Source organism: Petromyzon marinus, chromosome 45 (assembly GCF_048934315.1).
Source record: "Petromyzon marinus isolate PM22_M1 ecotype Great Lakes invasive population chromosome 45, UKy_Petmar_22M1.pri1.0, whole genome shotgun sequence".
NCBI lineage: Eukaryota > Metazoa > Chordata > Hyperoartia > Petromyzontiformes > Petromyzontidae > Petromyzon > Petromyzon marinus.
In genome coordinates, this window is record NC_133711.1 from 2446241 (window position 1) to 2460091 (window position 13851).

The following is a 13851-nucleotide window of genomic DNA, read 5'->3' on the forward strand; positions in this document are numbered from 1 at the left end:
CCTTTTCGTCACTCAGAATTGGGCTTAAACAACCCCCAGCTCTCAACCAGAGCCAGACCCTCCACTTTTCATATTCTCAAGTTCTGTCACCTCTGCTAACTTTAACGTTCTGACGTCATGTCTCCCCTGCTCGTGCCTCATACAGCCGACTCCACCGTGACGTCACCCCGCGACGTCGCCCCGTTCTTGGTTACGCTCGACGCAGGAGGGGTTTTTATGACGTCACCGCCCGGCTCCCTCGTGACGACGTCACGCCGTAAGCCCGTGTTTTATTTTTGTCGACACAGCTCGTCGCAGCGTTACGTCGACCAACGTCACTTCCCGCGCTCAGCTGTAGGGGACGGGCAGAGGGCTCCGAGAGAGTTTCGCTCCCGAGGATACTCGGCTCGCCCTGACGCCGCCGCCGTCTCACACACACCCCGCCGCGCACATCGCGAGCGCGTTAGCAAGGATTCTACCCACGGCCGTCGTCTCGTTCCTCCACACAGCCCTGCGGCGCGTGGGGGTGGCGGGCAGGCGAGACGCGGAGCCGCCCCGCAGACACTCGACAATGGCGGAGGAGGCGCGGAGCGCGGCGCGGCCCGGGTCCCCGCGGCCCGGCTGCTCCTCGCGCGTGGCGAGGACGGGCGGCGTCGGCGCGGGCAGCGGCAGCAGCGTGGTGCACAGCCTGGCGCGACAGCGGCTCGGGCAGCAGCGCCTCGCCAGCGTGGTGCAGGTAGCGCCGGGGAAAGAATGGTGGGGAGTTGGGGAGGGGGTGGTTGACGGGGAAGAGGCCCCTTGCCAACGCGGGTGACGTCTTGGCGGCGCGCTACCCCGGTGGCCATGTTGCTAGGGGGGTAGCTGCCGCTCGTGTTGGGGAGTAAGCGGAGTGCGACTCCATCGCTGCGATTTTGCGTCGCTCAACATCGCAAATAAAAGTGGCCCCCTCTACCTTGGTAAGATGGCCGGTGTGGCCGCAATGCCGGAGGCCCAACGGAGGATAGAGAAACGGAATTAAAAGGCACGGAGGCTGCTGTTGTTGTTCCTCTCGTCACAGTCGAAACGGGGCAAGCGAGCGCAGGCTGCTGCGATAAGGCTTCTCCGTGGCCAGAGAGAAGGGCGAAGCTAGTTACTCGGCGATATAAGGCAGTTGACGGCGGACGTCAAGTTAACGACGTAGCAGGGTTAAGGGTTCCACATTTTTCTACAAACCGATCCCGGACATGTTTTTGGGTTAACACATCCATGAAAACAAAATGCAGTACCTGGTCTGAGTTCATGTTAGTTCCTGCCACCCAAAACACAGATGACAGTGCCCGGGACTGTACGTGTAAAATCTAGACAAGGTAGGGAGAAATCAGACTGGGTCGAGGCAATACGCTTATATCTCCTAAGATGAGCAAATTGTCACCATTATAAAGAGATAGCAAACATTGTAAGAGGCAGAACGCTGAAAGTTCAGTGCATGGTAAAATAGGACAAATCATCTGAAAACACGGTGGCGAGATTTTAACTACCTCGCCTAGCGTGTCGGTTAGATTTTGACGCCTGCTGTATATTTAGATTTTGCATGTTCTCCCCGTGGTCGCGTGGATTTTTCTCTGGGTCTTCCGGTTTTTCCCTCCACATTTAGAATCAACACGCATTTAGAGTATTTGTCTGCTATACATTTATATGTGATAAGCCACTTCGTTGAGCTATTATTTGTGGCCATGTCGCTTCTGAAAAAGAGCTATATAGATACGCGGGCTTTACCTGCTAAAATAAAAAAATAACGCGTTGAAGAAAATGAGATGTGATAAGTGATAAAAATATCAAAGCATAGAATACACTGTAAACCCATTCCAGATTTGAAGCTTCCGTGACTGCAAGGATCCATACTCTTTGGTTCTATTCGGTAAAGTCACGTAGGTAAAAAATAAAACAACAAAATCACGACGTTTCGGCCACAACACAAGTGGCCTTCTTCAGGTGAAGGAACAGAACTGTCGGAACGACAGCACTTCAATAAACGCTGCTAAGATTCGCATCGTCTTTTAAGCTCGGTGGGAGGAGCAGAGCGCCTTGACAAAGGAGTTTACATATCAAACAGGAGAATTTAGCATTGAAGCAGCAGGGTATTAAAGTCAGAAAACTAGCATGTAACTGGGGGATTAGCATGCTTTTGTTGTGTCGAGGGTGCGGGGGATGGGTCACTGTGTGTGTGCAATAGAAACGAAGAAATTAATCGGCAAGAATGTGCTGTAACGGGGGGGGAGTAGAAAACAGGGGAAATAGAAAAGCTTAAATGCAGGTTAAAGGGGGGGGGGAGCCATGTAGGGGACCTTGGTGGGGTGCGGGGCTGAGTTAATCCGTCTTTTTGTTGTGTAGAGGGTGATGGGTCACTGTGTGTGTGCAATAGAAACGGAAAATAGAAACATTTAAAATCGGCAAGAATGTGCTGTAAGGGGGGAGTAGCAAAATAGGGGTTTAATAGAAAGTTCGGAAGGAATATGATTGGTATACCACTACTTGAAATTTAGCATTGAAATAGCTGTGTTAAGTTGTTGAAACAGCAGGGTGTTAAAGTCAGAAAACTAGCATGTAACTGGGGGATTAGCATGCTTTTGTTGTGTAGAGGGTGCGGGGGATGGGTCACTGTGTGTGTGTAATAGAAGCGAAAACATTTAAAATCGGCAAGAATGTGCTGTAACGGGGGGAGTAGCAAAAAAGGGTTTAATAGAAAGTTCGGAAGGAATATGATTGGTATACCACTACTTGAAATTGCTGTTAGAAAATTAGCTGACGTTTGGTATGATTAAAAACGTCTTTCCAATGGTTGCTTAATTTGAAACCATCCACTCGGTTGAAGTTATGCCTGTGTTTGTATATCTGAATGGCTTCGTGGACAAATCTCTGGTGATAACCTGTAGGTTTACAGAGTACCTTGGTATCGGAGAAAACTATACCGTGATCACCCACAGCGTTGTAACAGTGATCAGCTACAGCAGAAGAATTCGTTCTGTCGTGTTTCGAATCTGATTTGTGCTCGCGAATTCGGTCAGAGACATGTCGTTTCGTCTCCCCAATATAGCAGTCACCACAGGTGCAGATCAATTTGTAAACCCCGGGGTACTGTAAGTCAGGAATGACATCCTTCACGGAATGGATCAGGTCACGGATTTTGTGTACTGTATTGAACCGGACCAGGATCTTGTGTTTGTTTAGAATTTTGGAGATCTTTTTAGTAACGCCTGCTATATATGGTAGTGTGATGGTTTTGATCGGAGTATCAAGTGGTTGTTTCTGTATGGAGGGAGAAACAGCTTGGGGGATGGTACGGTCAGAGTATCCGTTCCTTTTGAGGGCCAGATGGTCATGTTTTAATTTACTGGTCAGGTGGTGTTGGTCCGAAATGCAATGAGCCCTGTGGTATAACGTTTTGATGAGATAATTATTTTGCGTCGGGTGGTGGTGGGAATCAGGTTTCAAGTAGGAATATGTGTGGGTGGGTTTCCTGTAGACAGAATGTCCCAATGAGCCATCAGGTCTCCTCTCAAACAGGACATCCAAGAATGGCAGCTTGCCATCTTTCTCCACTTCCATGGTGAATTTGATGGCGGGGTGTCTGGAATTGATGTGGTCTAGGAAAAGGTTCAAAGCTGGCAGGCCATGTGGCCAAATGACGAAAGTGTCGTCTACATATCTCTTCCACTGGGAAGGTCTGAGGGTGGAAGTCTGGATGGCGTCTGATTCAAATTTCTCCATGAAAACATTGGCTATCACTGGTGACAAAGGGGAACCCATGGGGGTACCCTAATTTTGTTTGTAGAAGGTGCCATTCCAAGTAAAGTTGGTATTGGTGAGGCAGTGCCTAACCAGCACAGGTGTAAATCGGGGTCTAGTTCATGTTGGACCACAATTTTCAATTATTTCAATGGTATCAGGTACTGGGACCTTGGTGAACAGAGAGACCACATCGAAGCTGACAAGGATATCGTCAGGGGACAGTACAACGTCTTTGACCATAGAGGCCAATTGGGCTGAGTTAAGTACTGCTGAGGCAGTCTTGCCAGTGAAAGGCAGCAAGGTATCTGACAGAAAACGGGCTAGTCTGTAGGTAGGGGAGTTGATCGTGGATACGATGGGTCGTAGTGGGGTGGCTTCTTTATGAATCTTGGGAAGACCATAGAATCTAGGGGGTCTTGCAGCAGAAGGTTTGAGGGAGGGACGTTTGGTTGGTTCGATTAGGGAGGTTGAACTTGTGATGATCTTATTCTTAGTTCTTTCGGTAAAGTCACGTTGAAGGGAAACAACAAAATAATAAAATATATATAAAACAATAAAAATTCTCACGACGTTTCGACCATAACACAAACGGTCGTCTTCAGGTGTGTTGGTTTGCATAAATGTATTTTTAAACGGTGCATTTATTTATTTATAAAAAACGTTAGCGCCACGTGCAGCGATTTGGCAGTTTATTTAGGACTAGTCCATCTATATTCTGAAAAGAGGAGGGGGGGAGATGATTTTTTTTATTATAATGTATGCTGTCTGAAAGCCACTGTAAGCGTGAACAATCAATGAAGACCTGAAATGGTTTATCAAATCTTTCCAATGATTGCTAAGATATAATCCATCTCGGTTGAAATTGTCTCTGTGCTTGCATATGTGGATAGCCTCATGAACGAATCTCTCATGGTAGCCAGATGGCTTACAAAGAACCTCTGTCTTGGAAAAGTCAATGGCATGTGAGCCTACTGAATTATAACAATGATCTGCCACGGCCGAGGTGTTGGTCCTACCGTGTTTAAGGTCTGCTTTGTGTTCACGAATGCGGTCCGAGACATGGCGTTTGGTTTCTCCAATGTAACTACTACCACAGAGGCAACTTAGTTTGTAGACACCAGGGTATTGTATGTCCGGAATCACATCTTTTACAGACGGAACCAGATCACGGATTTTATGTAATGTGTTGAAACGGACCTGGATTTTGTGTTTATTCAAGATTTTGGAGATCTTTTTTGTGATCCCCGCAATGTAGGGTAAAGTGATGGTTTTGAAAGGCTCCTCAAGAGGGTCCTTCCTCATGGTTTGAGTGATAGCTTTGTAAGCCATCTGGCTACCATGAGAGATTCGTGCATGAGGCTATCCACATATACAAGCACAGAGACAATTTCAACTGAGAAGATGGATTCTATCTTAGCAATCATTGGAAAGATTTGATAAACCATTTCAGGTCTTAATTGATTGTTCACGCTTACAGTGGCTTTCAGACAGCATACATTATATATATAAAAAAAATTCGTCTCCCCCCTCCTCTTTTCAGAATATAGATGGACTAGTCCTAAATAAACTGCCAAATCGCTGCGCGTGGCGCTAACGTTTTTATAAATAAATAAATGCACCGTTTAAAAATACATTTATGCAAACCAACACACCTGAAGACGACCGTTTGTGTTATGGTCGAAACGTCGTGAGAATTTTTATTGTTTTATATATATTTTATTATTTTGTTGTTTCCCTTCAACGTGACTTTACCGAAAGAACTAAGAACATGAATTACTGCAGTCACGAAAGCTTTAAATCAAAATTTGTGATGATCTTGTTGGTTTTTATCGTTAGGCTATTAGTAGGGTCATTTTTAATTTTTGAGTAACTTCCATCGTTGAGCAGGTTCTGGATTTTGCTGTTGTATAAATCTTTATCCATAATTACAGTAGTGTTGCCTTTGTCGGCTGTGAGGATGACTATATCATTTCTGTTTTTTTTAATTCGCGAGTTCAGAGCGTTCATTTTTGCTGATGTTGCTAATGGGTTTCTTAGCATTCTTAAGCATTCTTAAGAATAGTGGCTATTTCAGATCTCGCAACGTCTGCTTGGATGTGTCCTATGCCTTTGAGGAATCTCAAACAGAATCTGTTTAGAATTCGGAGAAGATACAGCAGCAGAAGTGAGTGTGAAAGCGATGGGTATTACCTTGTGGTCGCGGCATCTTTTGAGGAAGGTCAGCGTCTTGTTTTGATGAGCTGTGGGAAGAATAGGGAAATGAGAGGACAAAACAATTTAAGATGTCATAATATGCATTTGGAACATAAATGCGTTAAGAAGTTTAAGGTAAATCGCTCATAGTAAGAGGGCTAGACGAAGCCACAAAATCATCATGGAGGAATTTTATGCAGTCAAATTCCAGATGTCACGCCTGAAGAGGTAAGCACTGATTGACAGGATGAGAAAGGGAAGCTCCTGGACCAGATGCAGTCATTGGACTAAACTGATTAGCATTTCAGAATTTTAATATTTATTCTGGAGGAATCTGATGAGCTATAAAGCTCTTTTTCACATATGTCCAGTTGGGGTGGAGCAGAACGTTACAACAACAAACAATACAAAAACACGATCGGAGTGCAAAGTTTAGGAAAAGTAAGCAAATCAAAAATATACAAATAGAACTAAACTATGTTTTATCTTACTAGGTAAAGCCTGGCGAGGCATTAACTTATTTTTCTGAAGTGACCTGGCCACAAATGATAGTTCATCAAAGTGGCTTATGTGGAAATTTATAGCAGAAAAATAATATAAAAATAATCTCAATGCATGATAAATTCACTGCTGCATGATAAATTCACTGCTGCATGAAGGCTTGTACAATTTATCGCCATCAGTCTTGTTATGCAACAGTCCATTGGACACTTCCACACGAAGAGAGGTCTTCTCAGGCACGATCCCTCCTTTTTCTGCCACTCCATTGTCAGTCTCAGCCACCAGCCATCATCTCTTCGAGCGACATGGCCTGTCTAATGAAATGCTTCTTGCCAAGTGATTTCTAACTTGTGTGTTTTGTAATCCATTTGTTCCTCTGTCCCAGTGAATTCCATGTATCCCCCGCTCCAAATGTTTATTTGTGCACTTTTACGTTTTTGTTGCATTTTCTTCTTAGTGTGTTTGTCATAGAAGATTATATACTCATTAAAAACGTTATTCTTTAGCCACATTTGTTCCTTTTTATTTTTAATTGGCGTTTTCTTTTCAAAGTGCAACCTGCTTCTCATTCAACTCGTTGATTTCTTCATTTGTATTATGGTCCACCTTCAATCACTGCCCTAGGTAAAAATAATTTAAATTATTGTCGAGTTGTGTTCGTATGTCAGCTATCTTTTAATGTTTATCAAACTTGTACCTGACTTTTGTTTCGCCTCTAATTAACCCACTGCATGCAGCCTTTAAGAAAATATAGAATTTCAAATAGTTTATTCCCATTTTGGTGTAATAATTATGTTGCCAGCAAAACTTTGGTGGTTACTATTTTCTCCATTTATATATGTACCTTCCTTTCTGTAATCCAATTCTTGAAAAACTACATGTTAAACAGGCTGCTGCAGGATGAAATGCTGCCGCTCTAAAATAGTTCTGCACCAATCAGTGACCCCAACCTAACCCCCTTGCATCCTTTTTGTTCGATCCATGGTTGTTGATTGTTGCTGCCAAATCTATCTTTCAATGTACCTATCTCTGTGTCTCTCCCTCTGTATCTCCATGTCTCTTACCTCTCTTGTGTGTCTCTGTGGGCCAATTGCTCAAGGTTGGTAGTGCTTAACCGAATGGTTTTGAACAACAATTTCCAATATTTAAGACTTTTTAAAAATAAAAATAACTTCTATGACCATGGTGACCTCAATAACCTCGATTTACCAAAGGGGGATGTGTTCTTCAGAAAACACGCGTGAAACTAAATTTCGTAAATCAGAGTGGCTTTTCCCATTAATTGAATAAAAAAATACGCATGTGTTTCAGGACAGTCATTCCAACTACTCTTAACCTAAAAATATACACCTGCATCACTTTTCACAATATAAAAATGATAACAAAGAATGTAAATATTAAAACGGTTGAACAATAATTCATTTAAAACCAAAATATATTTTTTGCATGTTGAAAGAACTGGAAAGGTGATGTGGAGGCGTTACTGTTGCACTGCAGGGATACCATGACTCTATCGTGGATGGATGATGCAGCCTCCCGGGTGTTTCTTGTTTGATAGTCTCATGGCGTGTGCCTTGTGAAATATCGTCGACGCGGAAATTCGATTTTGTTAATCGAAAAGTGTCCATAATTTGTCATTGCGTTAACGAAAAATGTCATAAACCGAACGTTCATAAATCGATGCATACCTGTATTGAACTGGGTTGCATAATTAGTTTCTCAAAATTAGCAGGTGGTTGTGATTGATTGTATGTTGACGCATGTCACTGTTAACCAAGTATTGCACTGCCTGTTCTCATACATTCTTCTGTAATTACAGATGCCAGAACCAGTACTGAAGTTACGAGACAAGCGAGCCAAGTGGAATAACATTCCCCAGTCAATTCGCCGTCTCTACGACAACAGTCAACCACACAACATCAATTACACAGAATGCATCTCTACCCTCCAGGTACCCCTTTCAGAAATGATCCGTGCCGTAATGATTGTAATTCCGAGGTAATAGCCTGACTTGTGACCGAACACGACTACTGAGGTGTTTTTTACTTGAATGTTTTCGTTGGGTTGCTGCTACATGTACTACCAAGTAGTATGGGCAGCAGGGTATCTCAGTAGTAAAACGTGTCCCTCACAGCAATAACTTTCTGAGTTTAATTCTTCACTTGGGTGCTTTTCTGTGTGGAGTGTGTATGTTCTCCCCCTGTTCTGCATGGTTTCCTCCGGGTTCTCAAGTTTTCTCCCATGTAGCTGTTCTAAATTTAGGCTGTTGAATGTCTTCCATGAAACCCAATTAAAATGCAGGGCATAAAATGTTGTCATTCTTCTAACTTGTCCGTTGTCCACAGGATCTCATTTCATTGATGACTGTGGAAGGGATGGATTACAGTGCCGATTATGGGAAGGTGCCCCAGCCAGCAAAGTTCATTAATGCCGACGTGTTTGACCTCTTTGGAGGAGTGGAGGTATGTGCCACCACTTTAAGCCGTTCTCTCTATTGTCAAACTAATGCTGTCACCATCTGTTGCGGTCCTGCAATGTCAGCATACATCTCATTCCTGCACATGAACGGATCTCATCGCTCCATTTCTATAGCAGTTGTCCTCTTCGGTGCGCTCTCTGCTCATGCAATTTGTGAGTGTGCTGGTTGAGCGGTGAACTTTATGCACATTTTTTCACCATATGAAACTAATCATGCTAATCAGAGGTGCGGGAGAAGGACATTGTTTCATTTTAAGTGTCTCAATTGTTACCCCCCATTTTTTAACAGTGCACTGTTTGCCTTTAAGTCATCCCATTGTGGTCGCATCTGAACATTGTACAGCAAGTGTGGTGGCCAACTTCATGGGAGGCAGGCGATGCAGTGGTTAACACTTTTGTCTCACAGCAAGAAGTGCCTGGGGTTCGATGCCTGACACAGGTGCCTTTCTGAGTAGAGTTTGTACTTCCTCCTGTTGTCCAGGATCTCCGCTTTTTCCCCATAGCTTATACAAACAGTACAATGTAACTGGTATTGGCCAACATCCCAATGCAGTAAAATTACCTGCCAAGTTGGGATTGCACATAGCAGCATTGCCCCCTCCTGACAGTCTATAACTGTCTGTGAAACAGCACTTTTGTGAGAGCCCTGCACTGTAAGAAGAGCGCAAATTTCAAGTGTACTTAATTACTCATTACTAATTAATAAGCATTTATGAACGTGGTACATTATTGTTGTATTTGCTGTTGACTCATCAGCCACTCAAGTCTGGTGTGCTCAGCCACTGTGATAAATAGCGTAATTTTGAATGTAAATCGTTTCTGAGGAGCATTGCTGTGCATTGATCTCATCAGTTTGTAAAGCTATGGTTTGCGAGATGTTAACAACCTCACTTGGTAAACAAAAGATTGTGGGTTCGATCCCGACCCTGACGCCTGTATATTTGGAGTGTGTGTGTTCTCCCCGTGGTCATGTGGATTTATCTCCAGGCCCTCCAGTTTTTTCTTTCCACATTTAGGAACATGCGTTTATAGTATTTGGCTGCTATAAATTTCCACGTGATAAGCCACTTTGTTGAGCTATTATTTGTGCCCAGCTCGCTTCTGAAAAGAGCTCTATAGCTCAGTGGGCCTTACCTGGTAAAATAAAAGTTGTTTATAGTTTTATGTCATTCAACAGTATCTTCATTTTGATTTAAAGCTTTCGTGACTGCAGGGATTCATATTCTTGGTTCTTTTGGTAAAGTCACGTAGAAGGGAAACAATAAAATAATAAAACAATAAAATTATCACGACGTTTCGACTGCAACACAAGCAATCATCATCAGGTGTGAAAACCACAGCAAGAAAATTTGAAAAAAGTGGCGGGTTTTATTGACATTAGCACCACGGAGAGCGATTTGGAAGTTATTCAGATGGACGAGTCCATCTATGTTCGAAAAAAGGGGAGGGGGGGAGACGAAAATAATAGATGCGGTCTGAAAGCCACCGTAAGCGTGAACAATCAATTAAGACCCGAAATGGTTTATCAAATCCTTCCAATAATTGCTAAGCCAGATGGCTTGCAAGACAGAGGTTCTTTGCAAGCCATCTGGCTACCATGAGAGATTCGTTCATGAGGCTATCCACATATACAAACACAGAGACAATTTCAACCCAGAAGATGGATTCTGGCTTGGCAATCATTGGAAGGATTTGATAAACCATTTCGGGTTTTAATTGATTGTTCATGCTTACGGTGGCTTTCAGACCACATCCATTATTTTCGCCTCCCCCCTCCTCTTTTCCGAACATAGATGGACTCGTCCATCTGAATAACTGCCAAATCGCTCTCCGTGGTGCTAACGTCAATAAAACCCGCCACTTTTTTCAAATTTTCTTGCTGTGGTTTTCACACCTGATGATGATTGCTTGTGTTGCAGTGGAAAACGTCGTGATAATTTTATTGTTTTATATTGGTATTTTTTTATTGTTTCCTTTCTATGTGACTTTACCGAAAGAACCAAGAATATAGTATCTTCATTGTTGTTCAAGGCCTTTTATTAGTGAGTCAACCTTACAAACAAAACACAATCCCATGTGTGTAGTGCAGATTACACTGCATATATAAATATTCCACTAAAGCCAAATAAAGGTATTTGCTTTGATGACACCTACAGAGTCAAAATCTAAGTGTCTCAGCTCAAACATTTATGGGGAGCTTCACATCCTTTTGCCACTCCTCAGTTGTGGAAATTCCGCATTCCGAAAGCAGAGGTCAGTCTCCATAGGGTCACCACTGGAATTGTCGCATCGAGACCTATTTTATCATCCCTGGAGGGATGATGGGCTGAGTCTGGTCTCCACCTACAGTTTTAATGACTGCAATTGTGTGAGTACAGATTGTGAAATGTAAATTTCGACTTCGTTGTGTACCTAGTATTCAGTAAATGTGTTAAAATATTATTTTTTTACATACGTCTAAAATACACGTCGTGTTAAACTATTGTCTCCCTTGTATTTCACTTCTCAGCTGCTCGTGGATGTCCTGATGAGACCAACGTTACTCCCACAGGACCAAAGCAAGCTTAGAAGTAAGCCATGCATTAATCCGTTGTGGATAATGATGGAAATGTTGCAGTTAACAAACAATGACATGACGGTGTAATGCATGCGCTGTTCTCGATTTTCTCCCGTGATGTTATAATGAGGGGCAATTTGCTCGTTATTTATTCTTACAACTTCAGTGCACAGAGTAACAAAAATAAATTAACTGCTGAATTAGCTCACATTGTACACACTTTCATTTGCAGTCAGGACTTAATGAATAATTTCGTTAAAAGGACATGAAAATACATTATCCGAAAGTTACAGCATAAGCGACTAATGGAGTAGGGGTGTGTATGTGATAAATATTGAGTGTGAATCTGATACTCGGACTACTGACAATGAGTTGCACAACTGTTATCTTTCATCTTGTATATCTCTCATCCCAAAACCTTGGAGATGGCATTTTTAAAAATTAATATCATGAAAATCAGAACGATGTGTGCAGGTTAGTGAAGGTGTAGAGCATAGATGTGGGAGCAATGGATTTCCCACGCACTGCCCTCTGCTGCCCAAATACAGCTATCAGCCTACAACACTTGTTGTATACATGACGGTCACCCATCCAAGCACTCTCCAGGATCAAATCTTGCTTCTCTTGGGAGATCTGACCAGTTTGGGCACATTCAGGGGTGCCACGGTGGCGAGATGTTAACTCCCTCGCCGAGTATACAGGAGAGGCCGTGGGTTCAATTCCAACCCTGACGCCTAAATTTTTGGCGTTTGCATGTTTTTCCCAATGGTTGCGTGGATTTTTCTCCGGGTCCTCTGGTTATTCTCTCCATATTTAGAAATATTCATTTAGAGTATTTAGCTGCTATAAATGTCCACATGATAAGCCACTTCATTCAGCTATCATTTCTGGCCAGGTCACTTCTGAAACAAACTACATAGCTCGTGGGCCTTACCTGGTAAAAGTAAAAACTGGTTAGTTTATTCTGGGCTATTTGGTCACTGGCAGAAATATAGCTGCTGTTGTGTAATATTTAAATGGCCATGTTACCTTTCAGGTTCCACAACCTTATATTCTAGTCATGATAAAAAAGAAAGTTGCTAATGCAGGGACAAATGTAAATATTAAAATAAAACCTCCCCGAATATGCCTATTTTGCTGCTTCCTTCTAGCGGCATTGCCATTTAACGTTTAAAACACTATTCCCTGTATGAGCACTCATGTCACATGCGTAAGTGTTAATATGACATCATGGATATGTGACCTGGTGAACTTGTTTTTGTGTTGCAGTACAAATGCACCTGACCAAAGCGGTGCTGGAGGTGCTGCACAATGTCTGCATGTGTGTAAGTATGATTTGACAAGGCACACTTGGAATCTTCAAAGTCCCTGAATAATTTCAATATCATTAGTCATGACACCGGAGTACACGAATGAAAAATGAAAATAAATGTAAACGTGTGAAAAGGTGTTTAGATATAATTTGAGCATTTGTCATTATCATGATCATCAACGGCTGTGTTAAGTCCTCTACCGGATTAAAGGGCTCCCGCACGTTACTATCCATGGCCTTGTTATTCGTGTTTGCTATGCACGTGTCAACGGACACCCTGGAAACCCTTGCAATTGAGATGTTCCATCTCAAGGGATTTTTCACGCAAGTGCCCATACCCTCCCAATTTGTTCCTGCCCCGTGTGCCTTTGCCCTTTCGTGTGCTTCTGCCCTCATGTGCCCATGCCTTCGTGTGTTCATACCCTCTCGTGTGCCCATGCCCTTGTTTGTGCCCGCCCTCTCGTGTGCTCCTGACCTCGTGTTCCCGTGCCCTCTCGTGACCTGCAGACGGAACGCGTGGCCAAGCGCCTCTCCGAGCGGCTGGAGTTCGTCATGTATCTCTTTACGCTGATGTCAGAGAAGAGAGGCTACCTGCAGGCAGCCTCGCTCATGGAAGACGTGCTGGGCACAAAAAAGGTGAAAAAACACCTCGCTGGGAACCCAATTTGGTTCCCTTAGTCTTACTCTTTGGTTCTATTGGGTAAAGTCACGTAGGTGAAAATAACATAACAAAAAATCACGACGTTTTGGCCACAACACAAGCGGCCTTCATCAGGTGAAGGGACGAGACTGTCTGGAGGACAGCGCTGAGACTGACTGGGACGAGACTGTCCTCCAGACAGTCTCGTCCCAGACAGTCTCGTCCCTTCACCTGATGAAGGCCGCTTGTGTTGTGGCCGAAACGTCGTGATTTTTTGTTATTTTATTTTCATCTACGTGACTTTACCCAATAGAACCAAAGAGTATGGATCCTAGCAGTCACGAAAGCTTTAAATCTAGAATCCCTTAGTCTTGCTTTGCAAAATCCAATTTAATTGCTTATTCTGGTGAATATTGACAAAAA

General features: G+C 43.3%; 1 protein-coding gene across 1 annotated transcript in view; it reads left to right on the plus strand.

Moving 5' to 3' along the window:
* The window catches only part of TRPC4AP (transient receptor potential cation channel subfamily C member 4 associated protein), a 24270-nt gene continuing 10419 nt past the window's right edge, over positions 1–13851 (plus strand). Inside the window, exons 1-6 of the mRNA XM_032971058.2 lie at positions 1–715; positions 8261–8392; positions 8787–8903; positions 11429–11489; positions 12746–12801; positions 13296–13424. Coding sequence (XP_032826949.1) covers positions 551–715; positions 8261–8392; positions 8787–8903; positions 11429–11489; positions 12746–12801; positions 13296–13424 — 660 coding nt within the window. The 5' untranslated portion in view covers positions 1–550. The remainder of the gene's footprint in view (positions 716–8260; positions 8393–8786; positions 8904–11428; positions 11490–12745; positions 12802–13295; positions 13425–13851) is intronic.